The sequence below is a fragment of the Lagopus muta genome, chromosome 1, assembly GCF_023343835.1.
Source record: "Lagopus muta isolate bLagMut1 chromosome 1, bLagMut1 primary, whole genome shotgun sequence".
NCBI lineage: Eukaryota > Metazoa > Chordata > Aves > Galliformes > Phasianidae > Lagopus > Lagopus muta.
Window position 1 is genome coordinate 165,764,947 of NC_064433.1, and position 20,909 is coordinate 165,785,855.

At 45.4% G+C, this 20,909-nt stretch overlaps 1 protein-coding gene across 1 annotated transcript in view; it reads left to right on the forward strand.

The window, feature by feature from the left end:
* The first annotated feature begins 17,594 nt into the window (after positions 1 to 17,594).
* The window catches only part of GTF2F2 (general transcription factor IIF subunit 2), a 90,774-nt gene continuing 87,459 nt past the window's right edge, over positions 17,595 to 20,909 (forward strand). The window contains exons 1-2 of the mRNA XM_048964266.1: positions 17,595 to 17,663; positions 18,797 to 19,129. Coding sequence (XP_048820223.1) covers positions 17,595 to 17,663; positions 18,797 to 19,129 — 402 coding nt within the window. The remainder of the gene's footprint in view (positions 17,664 to 18,796; positions 19,130 to 20,909) is intronic.

A 20,909-nucleotide genomic window follows, 5' to 3' on the forward strand; every position in this document is an offset into this window, starting at 1 on the left:
GAGAGTAAAGTCCTCTTCTTCTGAGATGTCAGATATGTGGAAGGCAATTGGGGATGAAGCCAATGAGAAGGATAGCATGTGTTAAAGTGAGTGCTAAAGTGGGTGTTTCAGGGTAATTTTAAGGAATATTACTCATTAACTTAGAAAAATACAAGATAGGAAAAGATAAGACATCTTGAGAAAACTGATTTCTTTGCCCCATCCCTGGAGGCACTCAAGGCCAGGCTGGATGGGGCCCTGGGCAAGCTGAGCTGCAAGGGGGCACTGCCCAAACTGGGTGGGCTTTAAGGTTCCTTCCAACCCAGGGCGTTCTGTGGTTCTGCACTGAGCTATCATGATGCTCCAGAAAATACAGAAAAATGTTGCTGGATAGGAGCGTGGCAGTACTGTCACCTGAGAAAAATCTCTGTGATTTGAGCACCTATTTATGGAGAGTTATTTTTTGCATCTGCTGTTACAGTCAGTGGATGTTCCATACGCATTTCCAGATCAACTGCATTTCCCAAATAATATACATAATAGAAATGCAGTTTATTTAGGGTTGTGATGATATCATGTAGAGAGCATGAAAATTGCACTGTCAATTAGTTTTCTTCTTGAACGAAACATGGATCTGTTTCTGATCAGTGTGAAAAGAGGTTCTGTTCCAAGTAAAAGAATACCACAAATCATAGAATCATAGAATGGCCTGGGTTGAAAAGGACCACAATGCTCATCCAGTTTCAACCCCCTGCTATGTGCAGGGTCACCAACCAGCAGACCAGGCTGCTCAGAGCCACATCCAGCCTGGCCTTGAATGCCTCCAGGGATGGGGCATCCACAGCCTCCTTGGGCAACCTGTTCCAGTGCGTCACCACCCTCTGTGTGGAAAAACTGCCTCCTAAAATGATCCAGAGGGCTTTGGGAGACCAGGGCTCCTTACATTTAGGGACTGATTCTGTCTCTGAAACATACACTTCCTTATTCCTGTTCAACATTTTATCACTCATATGTTGATTTAAGAGTAGTATTGCATTGAAACACCAGCATTTGTGCAGACTTTCTGTACCTGCATCCTTGTGTTCAGCCGCCCTGTGTGCACACGCAGTTGCACGATTAAATAATTCTCAGATAAAACACATAGATGTCATTTCCTGTCCTTACATACTATGTGTTAAATAAATTGAAGCCCTCATTCAGAGGGACAGTCAAAGGTATTTCTTCATCTCACCTATCTCAGCTCTGCTGGGGGCTATCACACCATATCTGTGCTGCTATAAAAGTAGGTGTCTTTCAAGTAACACACAGAGAGAAGCTGGAAAGTTGGCATCTCTCAGCCAGCAGCTCTAGGTTTTTTCTCACACTCCTTAACGAAGACAGCATCGTTAGTTCAAGTCAGCAAGGAAGGAAAGCACGGGCCACTGTTGATTCCTTCTTGCATGATGCATCTTCCTGATGCTTCTGGCTCTGTCTGCTGAATGGGAGGTGGAGACTGAGCAATAATTTGAACAAGCGTGGAATTTATGTTCTTTTTCTGATGAGAAGATTGCCACAATGCCTTTGCTGAGCTGATCTTCCCCATGTCCCCCTGTGACAACTGAAAGCCTGTTCTCCACCAGCCTATCCATCCTTCCTTGTGGTTCCAACCATCCATTTTCCTACTCTGGTGTTCAAACCAGCAGCAAATCTCATTTCTCTCTGAAATTATACTGATTTTGAATCAGCACAGCAAGTCAGAAAAAAAAAAAAACAACAACATCTTTTTGAGTGGAAACTTGAGGTCTCCAGGAGACAGCAGCACAGGCTGTCACTTCAGCAGGAGCAGCTGCAGCTGTGACTTCTTCCAAACAAGCAATCCAAACACAAATATTCAAAAGCAATTCTCATAAGCAGACTTTATTAAGGTGGTTCACTTGGCCTCCTAGATGCTTAATATTGCTGTCACTTGCTTCGCTTCAGTTTTACCCGCTTTTGCTTCACCTCCCTAGAGCATGACAACCACAAACTCAGAAGCCACCCTCGTTATGTCCTTTGAATTAGGATTTGTTTCAAAGCTCTAAGCACCAGAGACCCATGGGCAGATGTCCACCTTCCTTAGCCCCAGCAGCAGCCCCTTTCTCAGCAGGATGGTGACTGTGTGACCACACACCTCTCTCAATGACCAATTTGCAAAAAATTGTTGCAAATTAGGAGATGCTGAAGGCACAAAAATGAAGACACAAACAAGGAATCACAGAATGGCCAGGGTTGGAAGGGACCTCAAGGATCATGAGTCTCCAATCCGCCTGCCACATGCAGGGCCACCAACCTCCACATTTAATAATAGACCAGGCTGCCCAGGACCCCATCCAACCTGGCCTTGAACACCTCCAGGGATGGGGCATCCAAAACCTCTCTGAGCAGCCTGTAAGGAGATGCTGAAGATATAAAATCATAGTATCATGAAGTCTGCCTTGAAATATTACTAGGAAGGAAATCCTGGTCTTTCTCATCCATGCTGATTAAAGATGCATCAGAAGATTGCACTGCTAAATCTGCAGAGGCTTTGCACATGGTCAGGACACGAGATTTCAATCCCATTCAACACATTACTGCGTGGTTTTTTGTTCCTCATTTGTCTCATTTGTAATTTACTCTAAAACTTATTATTCATGTCACTAAGGATGTATTGTCAGAAGGCTTTGCAATAAGCTTTCAGCTGCATCTTCAATAGTAGAGCAACAAAGACTAGAAGAAATCTCACATGTTGTGCCTGAAACAGGAGAGTTTTAAGTGAGAGGCATCATGGCACACCCGTCCCTTCAATCCAAACTTCGAAACAGCTCAAAGACAGTGTGATGATCTGCTTCCCATTGCATCCCTCTCAGCAGGGCAGTGTGGTGCTGCAGTGATGTGTGCAGGAGAGGGAGAACCAGGGAGCAGCACCTGCCATCAGTGTCATTTTTGAAAGATACAGATGAGCAATTTCGTATCTTTCAAGGAAAACATGAAAAGGGGAAAACAGAGCTGCTGAGAGCTTGTGGTAAACAAAGCTCAGTTGAAATAATTTTACAGGCTTTGGAAGATGATGGTGTGATACAACTGGCAAGTGCCCAGCCATGAAGGGCTCAGATAAGTGTATGGACCTGACCATTTTATGTCCCTTTTCTCCTCATTTTTTCCCCCAGACTCTTTCCCAACCCACCTCGATCCCTTCCTTTTCCCACCCATCGTCCTGCACTGACATGCACAAACTGCTTGAAAACATCCCACAATAAGTTTTACACAACACCAAACATGTTTCTCCCCAGAAGGAATCCAATACCCATCATCTTGTCCTGAAAATCCTTTTGAGCCTACTCTTGATAACTTCTGGTCTCCTCACAAAAACACCCAAACCATCCACAAACAAACTTGAATTGCCTTAAAGCCCACCTTCATTCCCCACCTTCATTCCCCACCATACTTTTTTTTTAAATAGGACAAGGAATACCTATGTAAGGAATATACTTTGTAAAGCACCCCCATTACAAGACATACATTATACCGAGGAAAGACATTTAACACTGGGCTCTGCAATATTGCGTGTAAAGAAGTGGACTATCTTGAGAACTCCAAGAGAAGCTAGATGTGCTCACAGTTGCAAGGCAGGATGGAATCCCTATGAGTCTGCTGAAAGGGTTGTGTCTATGAGGGCACTGTCCCTCACCTCTGTAAAATGATGGCAAAGAAGGGGGTTGGCCAAGCTGGCAAAGCTTTAGGTCCCTGTATCCTGGCTTCCAACAGATGTTCAGAAACATGGCTGGTCCGACATTTGGGGAGAAGCCTAGAGAACACAGGCTCTAGGTGTTTGACATTGCTGGTTCTTGGGTAGGAGTCATATACTGGGAAAGTGAACTTCTGTTCAGAAGTACGTGAGTCTCAGTGATGGCCTCACCTTACTCTTCTCCATCATGGCAGATAATTTAGGAAGGGGAACAAGCAGAAATCATGGGAACAGTAGAAATTCTTTACCAGGAGAGCAGAGCAGCACTGTATTAGGTTTCCTAGTGAAGTTATAGGACAGGACCTCCACCCTTGGAGTCTTCCAAGTCTTGGCAAGACAAATCAACAACCAACCAGGTCTGATCCTCTTTCAGTAGGGCTTGGATCAGAGACCTGTGTTGCCTCCCAACCAACACTTCTCTGAATCTGTAATCATTCTCATGTAACCCTGTATTAGTGATGGAGTCTGACCCTAGGTCTGACTCAGCAAGGATGGGTATACTGAACAGTGGCAAACACACCACTTCTTCTCTTTGGGGGTAAAAACGTGTCCCAAAGAGAAGGGACTCTTAAATTCCCTAGTGATATCTACGAAGACTTTGTAAAGCCCCAGCATAAGGAATACAGCACCTTTTTCTAATGTGAAGGAGTATGAGCAACTTTCAGGATTGATCCACATTGCTTTTATTCAAAGTGTCCTCAGATGAGGTAGACTGGTGACCTACCTTGGCATACGCAACAAGCTTGTTGCTAAAAACATAATTTACTCCCAGAATAGATTTGAAAATTAATATTCTCACTGTTGGTTTTTTTATTATTATTATTAGTTTGTTTTGTTTATTTGTGTGTGTGTGTTTTGTTTTGGTTTTTTTTTCCCTACAGCTTTATTGGCAATGAGTTTCTGCTAAATATGCTTCGCAGGGAGCAGGGAGATCCAAGACTTCAGATGTATGCTGTGCTATGAAAGCTGAGCTGGTGTTCAGCAGCAAAGCCCCAGCTCTGGCCCTGCTGGGTGTCGAAGTGAAACCTACCATTCATTATTCATATCACCTGAAAACATAATGCCTATAAATGTTGCGGATCTACATGCAGTCAGGCTTCCAACATGTTGCTAATCTTCTTAGGACAGTAAACTATCTCTCCAGACACTTCTCAGTTTTTTCCTCTACCATTTCTACTTTTTCCAGTCCTGCCTTGCTTGAGAGTGGTCATCTGTGATTCCTTTGAGTACAGTCAGCCAGTAATCATTGTACCCACATCAAAATTCTGTCTAGCACAGCATTCGATGGGCCTGGCCTATCAATTCAGGGGCTGATGCTACTGATTGGCCAGGACTCTGCCTTGATCTTGCTGTTGGGAATATAACCCACTCTTGGAAAGTGCCTATAGAGCTGAAAACCCCTCTTCTTTATGGGAGGTGTCCAGTAAATCCTGACAAGGGTTGCATACCCTTCTTTGAGAACTGCGGTAGCTAATACCTCTAGCATGGAGAGGCTCTACAGACTTGGAGAGCACGAAGGCTGTGTGCATGTTCTGAAGGACCTCCATAGATACAAGAAGCTTGCCAGGTATGGGATCTCCTGATTGTCATTTGGAAGGGAACCTCCAACGTAATTTTAAGGAGCCAAATATGAGCTTGGGAGTGGAGTCTCCAGGACCCCCAGCAGAGGCTGGTGTTGGAAAAAAAAAGAGCCACACTGCTTTTTTCACTCTGTTTTTCAGAGGGTAAAACAGAGGCCAGCGTTTCACCTCCCGGCTCTTCAACACCCTGCATGGAACCATCGGTGTGTTTTTGTGCTGTGCTTCTTGGTTTCCTGGAAAAAGAGCAACTTTGGGAAAAGAAGGCTGCCCGGCTCCTGGAGTGCACAAAGCACACAGCCTGGAGGGAGCTGTCTAGTAAGCAGCAAGGGCTTGCTGCAGTTTCCAAGGTAACTCCCATCTTCTCAGACCCAGGTGAGGCTCAGCCTTTACAAGCACACGGGCAGAATACAAATAGTAGGTCTGAGGTGGAAAACGAGATGTACCCCAAGTGCTGCGTGTTACCCCAGCTTTGCCCATCCAGATCAGCCCACAAAGCAAAGCCCCAGGAACGAGGTCTGGCCAGCATTCAAAATTGCCACAGGTGATTTTCCAGCTGAAGTTCTGATGCTAAACCCCACGGAGCCCATTAGCATCCAGCTCACCAGCACCTGCATTGAACGGTGCCACTGAGATCAGCTCTGACCTTTCTTACGTGCCCACCTCAGAGCGGCACAGGGCCTCAGCACTTGCCCAGCCCTGAGGAACCAGCCACGTGCTCGGCTTGCTTGAGGCCTCAAGGCCTTCCTGAGGTCTTCAAGGGAAATAAAGGAGTCAAGACTTCATTTCCATGGCAACCATGGGGAAGTTGAGCTGTGAAATGAAAGCCGGGAGCTATGCGTGCGTCAGACCGTGTGGGTCAGTGCTCATACTTCTGTGCCGCCCGCTGCAGAAGTCACCGGGTTTTAATTGCCTCTTCAAAATCAGCGCAGATGAGGAAAACAAGAGCGACGAGGGTGCACTCACGGTCACTTACTGAATGCAGAGCTTTAATTCTTTGATGTTGACGTCATTGTAAAAGGATTCTACAAAGAGGAAGAGAGTACTTCCAGGAGTAGAGAAATCAAGGCCGTTCCTGAAAGCTTCACGTGTTTATTTTAGTTGTGCTGTATGCAGGCTTCCAGCAGAGCTCACGAACACACGTCCAAGCTGTGCCCTTCTGTAACTGAAAGTCCATTGCCATCTCTTCATCGCCCTCACACATGCCAGGGCTCAGCTGTTTGGGGTAGAAAGGGATGCAGGTGCCAGGCTGAATCTTTAGGGATGAGACAGTGTAGGACCATCAACTGGGCAGGATGGTAGTGAGATGGTCATGGGCTGTGCTCCCACATGAACTCATGGAGCGTCTTGAAAAAGGCAAGGAGGTTTCTGCAGTCCACTAATGGTCTCAGGGGACTAGAGGCCCTCTCTTCCAGCTGTTGCAGCTTTCTTCACGTATTCAGTCCACTGGCAACACCTGATCAAACCACAAGACTTCAAATATACATATACATAACGTGAAGTTTGAGGAGCGGCCCTCCTCCTCCGACTCTTTCTGCTCTCCTAGAGAATAAACGCTGCCTGACAGTGGATTTAGCATTTCTCAGCTGACTTTCAGTACACAGAAAAGCCAGGAACCTCACCAACTGAATATCAACAGCAAGCATGATTAAATGAGATACAGGCAGCTGAGGCATCATCTTATTTTTACTGCTGCACACCCTTAAATTAGCAGCTGAGCATTTTTGGTTGCAAAATAACATTTAAAACTCTTCACAGGGAGAAATTCATGGTTTAGCAGCTAAGCTGACATAGTGAAGGTCTGCCAAGTGCTTGGGAGTTTGAAATGCAGTAGGCACAACTTTGCAGTAATAAAAGAAACCTTTTTTTTTCTTTCTTCTCAGCCTGTCAAAGGATACAGTCTTCAACTCTCTCTAGGAGTCAGCTAGGACAAAGTGTCTCCAACAGGTAATATTTATTACAGCATAGTCATTCCACTTCTGATCTCTCTGCCTTGATTCTCAAAGGAAATTCACAAAACATTCCTTCAGTAAGTCTGGGAATCTCATCACCTTTCTGGATAGTAAGGTTTTAGAGTAAATTATGATGATCCTGTTTTCACCATGCTCAAAAATCTTCCGGTGTTCTACACCATGCCACTACTGTTCTACAAATTACTTATCTCTCTTTTCTCCAGAGAAGATAATCTATATCTTCTTATATTCCATAAATGCTGTCAGATGTCTAACTCAGGCAGTTGTCTTACTATATTCCCATACACAGCTAGGTTTAAAATTCTCTATGTCTTCCCTCAGGAGCAGGTGTGCCCTAAGACTCACCTGCTTTTTCCAGCTGGATGAGCTGACTTCTTAAAAGCTATTACACCTACCTAAAATCTGTATCTTTAGACCATTGGCTCCAACAATACTGCCACTCTGAAATGCTGCGTATACTGGGAAGAAGAGAGCAGGAAGCAGTTGGATACTGTACTTCCTGGGGCACCTGCATTCATATCTTTATTGTGAGACTTGACAGCAAAGACATTAAACTATTGTCCTGGAAGCCAGGCATCTTCACTGGGAGTTTCTGAAGGGAATTATTCAGTGTTTCCAAAACACTTCTACTACAGCAGTGGCTGCTGCAGATTATCCCATGCAAAACATCCATTGCTGGGGGAAGGAAGTGTGCAGTGTGAACTCCAGGACTTCCCACAGCAGTAATGGCCCTGCAGGAAGACCTGACCAAACAGGACTGCTCTGCCTAATGAATAAATAGTCCATCAACAGCCCAACCAAGGCTCTTCTCACAACTGGAGGTTTTTTAGCATCTCTTCCTTGGGTTGCCTCTCTAAGCATCTAGTGCTGGCTGGGTTTGCACTGTAGGCTCTTTCTCACAGGATGCCTACTAGCATCCTTTTCCTCCACTGGACCTCCAATTCCCACATAGCTGTGACAAAATACTATCTTTGAGACTTTCATCCCATCCTCAAATTGGGTTGAAACTGGCGGATGGTTTCAAAAGCTGGGGAGGCGACAACCATCAAGCAGACGTACACCTACACAGGACAAGGTAAATGCTGTGTAATCACATCATTCAGAGCTCTATCGTAACACAGAAACTTAGAGGCACAGAAATAATGCTGCATGAGCAGCCTGCGTTTTGGCCTGTTTTACTCTTCGGCTGTTCAACTTCTCAATTTCAGTGACATTTTCATGGAAACTTTTTTATGAATCCTTGTGGGAATGCGCATTAAATTTGATGTTGAGGAAGATACATTTTCAATTTGACTTAATTTTTATCTTTTTTACATTCATCCCACACACACACGCATATCACAAAGAGGAGATTCGTGAGCACGTGCACCAGCATGAGGAGAATCAGCAATGCAAACAGCCGTCCACATTTTCATCCCCAACAACAGACAATTGGAGCCAGATGAGTCTGGACCCAGAGCCCTAAACAGATTGGCTTATTGAACCTGACAGCTCTCCTTGTGTACAGACAGATGACTCACTCAAGTAGAGGTAGTGGGGTCTGCCCTTGTCGTGAAATCTCTTTCTTCACAGCAAATATTATCTGCTTGAACACTTTTGTTGCTATTTTGGGGTCACTGTTTACAAGCGCAGATTAACAGCAGTGAAACAGGAATCTGCTATCAGGCAGCACTCTCTAAAGCAGCCTGCAGAAGTTACATTTCTAGAAAGGGTCAGAGTGGGCAATTGTAGTAAATACATTAAAAATGTTGTTAGAGATTTCACATTTCCTAAGATGAAGGTGAATAACTGGCACTGTCTCTAACAGGCTAGAAGCGTATTTATTAGGGCATTTATTAGGGCATGAGGAATCTTTGTCAGTTGACAGTGAGTTTTTTAGACTGAGCAAGTGATCCCATGTTTTCAAAACACCAGGAAATATTCTAGGGAAGAGCTGCATGATTCTGGATAGCCTGGTCTGGTGGTTGGTGACCCTGCATATAGCAGGGGTGTTGAAACTCAATGATCATTGCAGTCATTTTCAACCTAGTCATTCTATGTTTCTATGATTTTGGTTGTTCAACTAAAGTGCCTCTGAATGGCTGTCAGAAATAATTTGCACCATTTCCCAGAAGAGGCAATGGGTGGTTTAATATCCAGGCTTCTTGTTATACCCAGACATGTCAGATAAGCTCGCATCTGGCCTAAAGGAAACTGCCACACATTTGTCTTACATTCAATTGTCTCCTTGTGAATTTGTCTGCTGCTCCAACAGTCACTTCAATATCCCTCATCAAAACTGTAATCGTGGTTCAATCAATAATGTTTCACCAGAGCGAAATGTCTCAATCCAAAAGAACTCAAGCTGGAGGTCATGCCAAACACACAAATAATCGAGATAGGAGGGCACTTAGCACAACCTGCCTTCATTATCAAAAGCTGAGTTTTATTGAGCAGCCAGTCACAGGGAGGATTTCATATTGCCCATATTTCTAGAAAAGCAGTGGAATCCCCTTTGTAATTTGCCTCAAAATCCCCTGATGGGGAACTTCAAGATAAAAGGCACTCCCTCTGTCTGCGTTTTCTTCAGCAGCAGCACTGTGAGATCAGAACGAAAGGGCAAAGAAGGCAAGTCTTGTAAAATATTCTCAGTCCTGCCACTCAGCTCTCAGTGCAATGAGAAAGTCCTTACATTTTCTGTTTTAACTAAAAGTTAAAGTGCAATGTATAGATGCTAATGTAGTGCTAGTATTTATGATTTCATGACTGTGAGCCATCACTTGACTGCTGAGTGATGACAGACAGGGTAGGTGGGTGCCATTTCCATGCTCTGCCTCACACCATGAACTTGTCTGAGACCTGTGGGCTTACAACAACTTCTGGGTGGCTGGAGAAAATAGCAGAGCTGAAGCAATCCCTAGGTCACAGAATCAACAGAGACTCATAACTGCCACCATCTTTTGGGTGCCAGTCACAACCTGTAATACCTATTTTATCAACATTTTTGTCTATAATGCTCTTTCACTGGTAGAGGTTAGCTCTCTATCCTCAATTTTCAGCACACTGAGTGATCTTCAGCCAAATGTGAGCAAGAGAGCAGGTGTCTTGAAGTTACTGTATTTCCACTGGATTTGAAGAGAACAAGCTCAGGAAAAGAGGACGTGACAAAGGGCTACAGGAGACTCAGTTGTCAGACGGGAAAAAAGCGAAAGGAAGAACTCAAGGTCAGTCAAGCAAGGGACAAAAAAGGATAAGAAATCAGTCCTCATTACTTATAGCAGTGCCAGAACGATGCCCTCTTTCACACTCCAGAAGATCTCCACACGAACAAAGCAAATTCAGGTGATGGAGCTGTCATGCAGCTAGGGAGATATTATTTCCAAGCACATGTCAGCAAGCGAGGATAAAGCCTAAGGGTGACTTCAAGTCGTTGATGTCCAGACCTTCAGCAGTGGCCGGGGGACCCTGGAGATGTTGCTGATGCACAGCAGGGCAGAGCAGAGCAGAGCAGGGTGAGAGACATCAGTGAAAATCTCTGCTGGGGCCAGCTCCACTCTTTGGCATTTATTTGCCAGACGGCTGAGTCAGAGTCTGCAACGATAGCAAATCTTTAGCAGTAAATCAGTGGGCTAACAAGCATTAGGGGCAGAGATTTTAAAGGCAGGAGACACGCTGTGCCTTATATCAAGGTGCTCCTGAAAGGATTTTGTTTCATTTGTTCTGTAAGAAGTAACTAGGTAATGCGCTGTGCCGGCATGAACCTGATCCAAGGGGCAAGGCAAGGCAGGCAGAAAGAGAATAGTCTTTCTTGAACAACAGAGCAGAAAAGCAAGGCACAGCTAATTTGCTGAGGAGCTTTGATCCCCAGGCTGAGAGAAAGGAGAGGTTAGGGAAATGCTCTGATTGTGTTGCATGCAATTGAAGAAGCACTGGTGCTGAGTGAGAGATGGGAGTTTCAAGGCAACCTGTGCGTGAGAATAGGAATCTAAATGTAAAGCCTCAAAAAAATAACTGTAGCAACAGTAAGATTATCCAAGTGAGGAGGATGAAGCCTGTTACAAAAAGAGGGCAATTAAGTAATGTGATAACATGAAGGCGAGAAGTTTAAACTCACAAAGTCCTGCTAGCCTTAGGGCAGGGAGAAGCAATAGGGCGAAGTTTGCAAAGCAATTGAAAAATAGTGGAAACTCTGAAGAGGAAATTGCAGTCAGAAATCCACTTTTTTATTATTATTATTATTATTCTTTTCCCCCTTCCTTCTGGTAACTTAGTTTCCACTTCTCTAAGAAAGAAGTTAACATTCAACTTCACGAGATAAAGATTCATTAATCCGCCCTTAAGCATACACAGTGTGAAGGGTGCAGCTGGTTCCTCAGGAATGACAAACGTGTATGGAATCACAGAACAATTAATAGTGGAAAAGACCGTAAAGATCACCAACTTCAACCATCAGCCCATCCCCACCATGCCCACTGACCACGTCCCTCAGTGCCACATCCACACGGCTCTTGAACACCTCCAGGAACGGTGACTCCACCACCTCCCTGTGCCGCCTGTGTCAGTGCATCACCACTCTTAGAAAGGAGAAATTTTTCCTAATCTCCATTCTAACCCTCCCCTGGTGCAACTTGAATCCATTACCTCTTGCCCCATCACTAGTTAGATTCACTGGGAGAATAGGCCCACTCCCACCTCACCACAATCTACTTTCAAGGTAGTTGTAAGGAGTGCTAAGGTCTCCCCTGATCCCCGAAACAGGTCAAGAGCTTCTGGAAGGAGCTTGGAGTAGCCTGCAAGGTGCAAGTGCCTTGGAAGCTTTTTGGAGTGCCTTGGAGGCTGCTGATTCCAAACACTTGGCCTCTGGTAAAAACTGTTCTAAGTGATAAGGCTGAGATTTTTGGCAAGAAAAAAGACTATGAGAAGGAAATAGTTGCTGATAATAAATAATCCCATGCTCACCATATTCATTTCCTCTGGCCCCACACGCCATTTGATAGTAGATAAAAGGATGCAGTGTGAGGCCAGCAGGGTTACCTTCCGTGCCCCATTCACAGCCCTTTGGCATCTATGTTCTCACTGGATCATCTTGTCACTGCTGTTTGGTTTTGTTGTTTTCTTCTGTTACACTTCAGCTTATATCCATTAAGCTCACTGAAATGCTTTCTACCCTCCTTTCATTTTTAACTCATAATAAACGGGAGGGCAAAATTTCAGAGCTTGTATAAGCTCATCTGTGGAAAAAAATCCAGTAAAATGCAATCTGATTGTAGATCTGTAGCCCTTTTTATTGGTTCTAGTTTAATAATTTCAATTTAGCAGGAAAGTCCTTCTTTACAGTCAAGAGAGCAAATTTAAGGTCAGTAATAGCATAGACATCACAAAATGAGATTGACCACTTTTAAATAATTGTGTTTATTAGATCAGATTAGATTAACACTGGTACAGAAAAGCACCAACGCTTTGACACTCCAGGGACAAAAAGAGAGCTGGCAGTAGCAGCCATCATGGCATCAGGTGAAAAGACTTTGGAGGGAACCCAGGCACAGTAAGCAGCAGTAATGAGGCAGACACAACTGATGCTTCCAGTGAATTATCTCAGGGAGATCTGCTGGAAGATTTGCTATGGTCAAGCTACCACCAGGCTCAAGGTGGTAATACTGGTGGTTGTTTTCCATGAATGCATGTGGTAATGCATGCAGCATACTGGAGCAATCGGTTGTGAAGCACCCATAAACTTAAATGCCTTCTTCTCCACAGTGTCTTCAGAGGAAAGTTTGGGAGATGAGCAACCAGTTCAATACTGCTGACCTTTCATGCTGCATCACTAGAAAAACTCAAGGATGAGACTAAAGGTAAAGGGGTTGAGCACTGGAGAACAGGTTGGATTTAGTTCCTACATCTACTCACCTACAGGAAAAGGCACTGTAGAAAGCAAAAAGATGCACAGAGCCAACATTACTTTTATAGTGGGTTAATAATTCACATCCTTAGAACCACTTATTGAAATATGATAGTGAAAAAATGGTAGCTAGCAGATTTTATATCAAGGATAGGCAAATCAGGCCTTGACTTCAAGAGATAATGTCAATTTCACTGTCACTTTTTATGAAATGATTTTAAATTAGGTTCAGACAAGTATCTCTGAAACACCCTGTCAAATATTTTGTTTCCTTTTTTTTTTTTTTTTAATTATTATTTTGCAGCTGCATCTTTTAATTTCTATTCTTTTTCCCCTCCTTGATATGGTGAAAATCTAAACAAATGAGAGGCCAAGCTGCCTACAGTCAAACTCGATGTACATTATTAATGAAAGACATAGTATGGCTGAAAATAAGCACTGGAGAAGAGAAGGCTGCTTGGTGGCCTCATTGAAGCCTTTCAGTACCTAAAGGGAGCCTACAAACAGGAGGGGAGTCAACTCTTTACAAAAGTAGATAATATCAGGACAACGGGGAATGGTTTTAAACTGAGAGAGGGAAGATTGAGGTTGGATGTCAGGGGGAAGTTCTTTACAGAGAGAGTGGTGAGGTGCTGGAACAGGCTGCCCAGAGAGGTTGTGGATGCCCCATCCATGGAGGTGTGCAAGCCCAGGTTGGATGGGGCCCTGGGCAGCCTGGTCGAGTATTAAAGGTGCAGGTTGGTGGCCCTGCATGCAGCAGAGGGGTTGGAGCTTGATGATCTTCAAGGTCCCTTCCAACCCAAGCCATTCTATGATTCTGTGACTATGGAGCGTGGCTGCACTTCCTTCCCCCAACTTGGAAACTAGATTTTTTCAACTACATAGCATAAAAAAATGTGCATGCTTATAAACATACAGGAAGAACAAAAAAGGATTGGGAATAAAATAAAGATTGCCTTCTATTCCAATTTGGTATGTGAGTCACGCTTTCAGACAGCAGTGGGATGTTTAAGGTTTTACAGTGCCCAGTACTGAAATGGGAACTCTGCTATGACCCTGATGCCTTTGCACTCTCTGGCACAGAACAACTTGAGGTGAACAAGCCTGTTATTAACACATTGCTCAAAGGCTGTCTGAAAACACAATGGCTGCAACATATGTTTTGGCAGCCTCTGAAGGCGTGCACTGAGAATCCTCCACTGCCAGAGAAATGGCTACGCAGTTTGTTGGCCCATGCCCTGTTTGGGGGAATTAGTTACACAGACTCTTTTTTCTCATTCCAACATACATAATCACACTGTGTATCACACTGTGTATGGACTTTTTTTTTAATGTGTGTGTGTGTCTTTCCACAGATTATTTCCTTTCTTTTTCCAGTTCACATAGATTATCTACAGTATTGGTGAGAGAATTATGCATTACAGCTAACAGTGGCAAAGAGGCTGCCCTGGCAGTCCAAGCATTACATTCAAGTTTCTTGCACACTGGAGAAGCCACAGGTTCTCTGCTGGTTGCAGAATCAGATGTTCAGAGGGTAGCAGAGATCCACGCTGGCCAGCAGAGCTTTGCTACCACAGTGTGGTACTTGTGCCCGAGCAGTGTGAAAGCTCTTGTAGCAATCTACACCTGTCAGCTTTCCTCTTCCAAATGTGTGCCCTGCTCACTTTAATTAGTTAAAGAGGGTGTTCACTGGCAGGAATGAACTAAGTCAGAGCAATGGCTGTTGGTGGAATAGTTTCCTGCCTGTATACATGCTCCTGAGTGAAAGCCAACTTCTGCCAGGAGCTTCCCTTTGGTGCTTGACTGCAGGGTCTTGCCCTAGCTCCAAGCCCAAGCATATTCCCACCTTGTGGAGGCTAAGCACAGCTCTGGCTGAGTCTGGGTGCACCCAGATACAGGCACCACCCAGTTTCTGCAATGCATGGTAGCTGGAAGTTTGGACAGATTGGGAGTGCAACCCCTCCACATGGGAGGGGGTCCGGAAGTAGGCTATGGGGCATCACCATTTTCTGATGAAATGGCTTCTAGAAAGCTGGGAAGCAAGAGAAAAGGAAATATCCCAAACACACAAGCAATCACTTGAGGCTGGCAAAGGCTTCCATCAGACACCAAGTCTGACTCAGGGAGGCAGTGGTCATACAACATCTTTGGCTTCAGCAGGCAGAAATGGAGCAAGAGCACTCCAGCCATTCCTGAGCATATCTGCCATTAGCAGCAATATTACCAAAACAGAGCCTTCCAGCTGTGTGACTTTGAGTAAACCCTTTGGTCTCAGATACCTGGGTCTCTGGGCTGTGAGATGGTCAGGATGTGTCGGCTCATAGGAAGGTGGCCAGCAGAACTGTGAAATGGAGCCAAAGTGGTGCGAGGCTCCATTTTTCCATCTTGCAAAAACGAGAATTTTCTGCTCTGTTGTCATGCATCTGCAGTACAGAAATTGTATTATTCTTGTTGTAATTCCATGCACGCACTCTGCCTTGCTTATAAACTGAAATACAAGTTGAGATCTACCTGCTTAATATAATTCAGTACTTGCAGTTTTGTGTCATTATAGCTGATTCATTTAATCAGGTGTATGAAAACTGTTTGTCATCTGCTACTTTACCTGACATGGAAGTTTGGGGGATATTTGCATAAAAAGCAATACAGATTTCTATGTTGTTTATCTCATAATACACAGATTACCATGTGATTTATTTTATCTTCTTTGTACACAGCCTGCTTTACTCCCTCACAGATTTCTCTGCACCAGGAAAAATTAAAAAAAAAAATGTAGTGCTCATAGAGACCTCTCATTTTTCTAAAATGTCATCATCCCATGACTTCTTCATGCCAGCCTGGAGAAGGCTGAGCCCATGCAGCTCCCCATAGCCACCACACCCTCACTGGCTGCATTTCTTGCAGTGCAAGCTGAGAACATGACCTATCCCCACTTCTCTGCAGGCTTATTCTTTCCACCAGTGCTTATAGATGGATGCTGGGCTGAAAGCAACCTCTTTGGGCCAAAAATGTTGTTTACGAGAATCTGCTTTCAAAGCTGGGAGAGAGAGATTTCTTCCTTCCAGCAGGAATCAACAAAAAAAAAATTGTGCCCATCACTGCCCCTGGAGAGCATCTATGGAGAAGACAAGATATGCCCACATCCCTGGGACCTGAAAGGCATTCCCAAGGCACATTTTAGGGCTGGTCTTCAATAAAACAGGTTTTTCTCACAGGAGAGACAGTTTAGTAGTTAGAAGACACTAGTGTGCTCAATTTGCCATTTTGTTCTTTTGCTGTAGAGACTTGACTTGGTTCCTGAGAAATGTTTTCTTTTAAATTAATCTGATTATGTCTATTTCTGACTGCCAGGTCCTGGGTGCACATCTGCCCTCATCTTCTCTGGGCTTTGAGTAAAGCACGTAAGTTTCTGATGGTACAGGACAGCACCAGGCTTTCTGTGCCTCTGGTCTTCTGCTGCTGTGGTTTTCAATCAGCACTGTCAAACTGCATCATTAGTCCTTTCCTAAAACTGCTAAGAAGAAACTGTGTGCAGCTGATGATGACATGGCAGTAGGCCATCTGCTCCAGCCCCTCTGCTCTGGCACGAACACCCAGAGCAGGGTGCCCCAGGGCCATGTCCAGGTGGCCCTGGGAGATCCCCAGGAAGATCCCAAAGCCTCTGTGCAGCCTGTGCCAGTGCTCCATCACTGCACAACACAGAAGGGCTCCTGGTATTCAGAGGGAACCTCCTGTGCTCCAGTTTGTGCCCATGGCCTCTGGTCCTGGCATCAGGCACCACTGACAGAAGTGGATCCTGCCTCTTGGCACTCTCCTTCCAGGTATTTGTAGACATTGGTGAGATTCCCCCCTCCCAAGCTTCCTCTTCTCCAGCTGAGCACCCCCAGCTCTCTGAGTCTCTCTTCACAGGAGAGGAGCTCTGCTATGTCCAAGTCCCTCTTGAACTGGGAGGCACAGAACTGCACCCAGCACTTCAGGTGCAGCCTCACCAGTAATGAACAGAAAGGAAGGATCACCTCCCTTGACCTGCAGCTGATACTTTGCCTAATGCAGCCCAGACTGAATTTTGCCATCTATTTTCTTAGACACAACATCTGTTTCCATGCAAACAAGAAGAAAATTGGCGATTAATGCACAGCTCCACTCCTCGGCAGCTGGCCCCCAGATCCTCCTCCATGGTGTGAAATGTCTCTGTGGCAAACATAAGGTTCAGATTTTAAATGAGGAATTAATGAAAGTTTGCCTTTCCTTCTTGTTGTCCCTTTAAATTTAGTTTCCATGGAAACGGGTCTGGAGAGGCTGCCTGGAGGGAGCAACCAAGAAGAAATCCCGGGCTTGCCGCTTTCTGTGCTGGTTTACCAGCTGAGCCACTGCAATAGCCAGGCTCTCTCAGACGTGTTCACTATTGGTTTTTTGTGTTGGGATAAGATCGAAGATTCCCCATGGAGAAACTTCTGCAGCAAATCACGAGCCCGTTCCTCATGCTGCCTTCACATGGCCCTGCGCCACTTGTAAACCACACTCCTCTCTGCTAATTGCTGGTCCTAGGGTGGGGATGAGACACAACATGAAACCACCAGTCATGACACCATGCTGTTGATGTCACTCATGCTAGAAAAATTCACTCCACTTCTCTGTTTTATTTATTTATTTTTTCAGAGAGGTGGCAGGTGTGATCAGAGCATGCAAACAGACCTGAAAAGTGGAGATAAGTTTGTCACTAATTTGCTATTTGTCCAAGGAGCAAACAGTGTTGGAGAGCACCTCACTCCTGCCAGAGCCACCTCTGGGTATTTTGCAGTAGGGCAAGGGGTGGGACATATGCTGACAAATGGCCTGAGAGAATTCGGCTGTAGGTGTGGGTGCAGTGTTTCACAGAGTTAAGCTGTCAGTGAGGTTGTGGGCTGCATCTCTGCCTTGGTGGATGCTCAGCCAGGCCTTTGGGTCTCCACTAGAGAAATTTCATTGGGCCATTCTCAAAGAGACTCAGGGAACAAACTGTCCTATGTACTGCACAGAGAAGCAGTGAAACAGCATCCAAAAGCAAACTGACAAGTGATGCTCTTCATCAGTGTAAATGCACTCTTTATCCAGTAGAGTATTTAAATCCAGTACCCCTTCTCAAAGCAGAATTAACTGCACAAAAGCCAGAAATTGTTAGTGTTCGAGAATCCACCCCCTCCTTGGGCAACCTTCTTACTTGAAGTAAGAGCCTTTTTCAGAAAGCTAAGCACAATTATTCATTTTTTATCCATGGGGGACTCGTAGAACAAATCTCCCTCCTCCTTCATACATTCATACATGTGAAGGTTAGCACATTCCTCATCCTCTGCCCCACTACCCTTGGCTGCAGTGCCCTGTGATGAAGCATCCAGTTTCACACCCAGCTGAACCTCTGTCCAATGCTTCCCACTCTGCCTTCTCTCTTCTGCTCCCTTCACATTGCCTGGGCTGCTGTGTAGCAGCACACATATATCTGATAACGATCTGCTGATAACAGATTGAAGGAAACGAGGACAACACAACACATTTTTTTCTTTAATGACCCATCTCAACCACTTCACTTTCCCTCTGGGCTCCTTTATGCAACCCATCTCATTGTTTCTTCCAGCGTTTCCTCCAGAACCCGAAGCTACGTGGATAGATCGGAACTCCCGAGTTCACCCCACAACTCTCGAAGGAAAACAACGCACCCTGCCCGCCATTTTGTGTGGCCGTCACACGCCGGGGCGGGGACTCGAACCCGCGGCCGCTCCGCCCTTCCTCTCCGCCATTCGCGGGCGGAGTAACTTGTCCGCCGCGGGCCACCGTCTGCCGGCTGTGCGCTGCCGTGCGGGTCCGGGCGGGTACAGTGGTAGCAGGAGGAGCCGTCCTGCGTGTGAGGCCAGTCCGGCCCGGCTGCTGCGCCGCCATGAGCGAGAAGGGCGAGCTGGACCTCACCGGGGCCAAGCAGAACACGGGCATGTGGCTGGTGAAGGTGAGTGGCCTCCGAGGCCTTGCTGCGCTGAGCCGGGCCGCGTTCGGCGCCGTGGGCCCGGCAGGGCCTTGTGCGGCCGTCCTGAGGCGCTGCCGGTAAGTGCGGCGAGACCGGGGCGAGGGGAGTGAGGAGAGTTATTCTATCCAACCTGGCCTCGGGTGCCTCCAGGGCTGGGGAGAACGCCGCTCTCCTCCTCTTTCAGAAGCAGAAGGAACAGGCGTGGTGCTTTAGTGTGAAGGAAGATGTAAAGACGCGACAGTTCCCAAGCGCTGGTTTTGAGTGGTGAGAGGTGTAGCACGTACTTGAGCTGCCATGATGCCCAACCATGTCCCTCATTGTCACATCTGCACATTCCTCAAAAACACCTCCAGGGATGGTGACTCCACCTCCCTAGGCAGCAAGTTCCCTAGGCATGCCTCACTGCTGTTTCTGAGAAGAAATTTTCCTAATATCCAACCTGAACCTCCTGTAGAGCAAATTAGGGCCATCACCTCTCATCCTATCTCTGTTACCTGGGAGAAGATGCCGAACCCCACCTTGCTACAACCTTCTTTCAGGAAATTGTAGACATTGTAATCGCTTATCCACGGAGTTAGAAATCAGAGGTGACAGAGAAAGCTGCAGAATGATATGATGACACTGATAGACAAGAAGGTGAAATGACAAATGAAAATTGGAGATGAGAAATGTAAGCTGACATACATAAGCTATGCTAATTATTCTTACACAATGGTTGGATCTCTCCTGCATGTTGTCCTTGAGTCAGAAGCTTGTGATTGTACAGTAGGTGTGGATAGCTCTGTGAAAATGCCACATCAGTAACAGCCAAATAAGCAGATTCAATTTTAGGCATGACTACAAACAGCACAGAGAACAAAAGATGAAATATCATGCCACTGTATGGCCTGTACCTGGCCTTATAATCCCTGCAGTGAGAGGGACATAACAGGCTTAGAAGGTCAGAGAAGAGCTTGAGGAATGAGGAATGATATCTGTGTGGGGGAACTCCTCAATATGCTATTATCGTTCAGGCTGAGAACATGATTAATTGTCAGTCCTACAGATGTCTAAGAGTAGTGAATAACTGCATGAGACTAGGGAAAAAAGTGAACAGGAGAAGGTGAACGGGTAAGAATCAGCTCTAACACAATAATGAGGGGAGTGACAAATTAATTCATTTGGTGGGCATTCAGAGCAGACAAATCAGGTACTGCTTTGCACAATGTGTATTTAAGTTCTGCAACATTTTGAAGTAGGAAGATGTGACTGTCAGACCTTTGCAGAAACTGAAAAATCCATTAGGCAGATGGGTGCAAGCATACTGTATTGAGATATTATAAATGAAGATGCTTTCAAGACCATTGAGTAAAAAATCACAGAAACCAGAAGAGCGTGCTGTGGAAATATCTGTTCTTCTGATGTTTTCTGCTCTTCCATATGTGCCTGCAGTTGATTGCAGCTTAGGAAAGGATTCTGAACTCAGTTGTCTTAGAATCATGGAATGGCCTGGGTTAAAAAGAGCAACAAAGATCATCATCATTTCAACCTCCTGCTATGTGCAGGGTCACCAACCACCAGACCAGGCTGCCCAGAGCGACATCTAGCCTGGCCTTGAATGCCTCCAGGGATGGGGCATCCACAGCCTCCTTGGGCAACCTGTTCCAGTGTGTCACCACCCTCTGTGTGTGAAAAAATTCCTGTCTTTTAGTCTGATATGGTTTAGTGGTTCTTGAAGCAAGACAGGAATGTTCAGGCACATCAGTGCTTGCAGCTGACACTG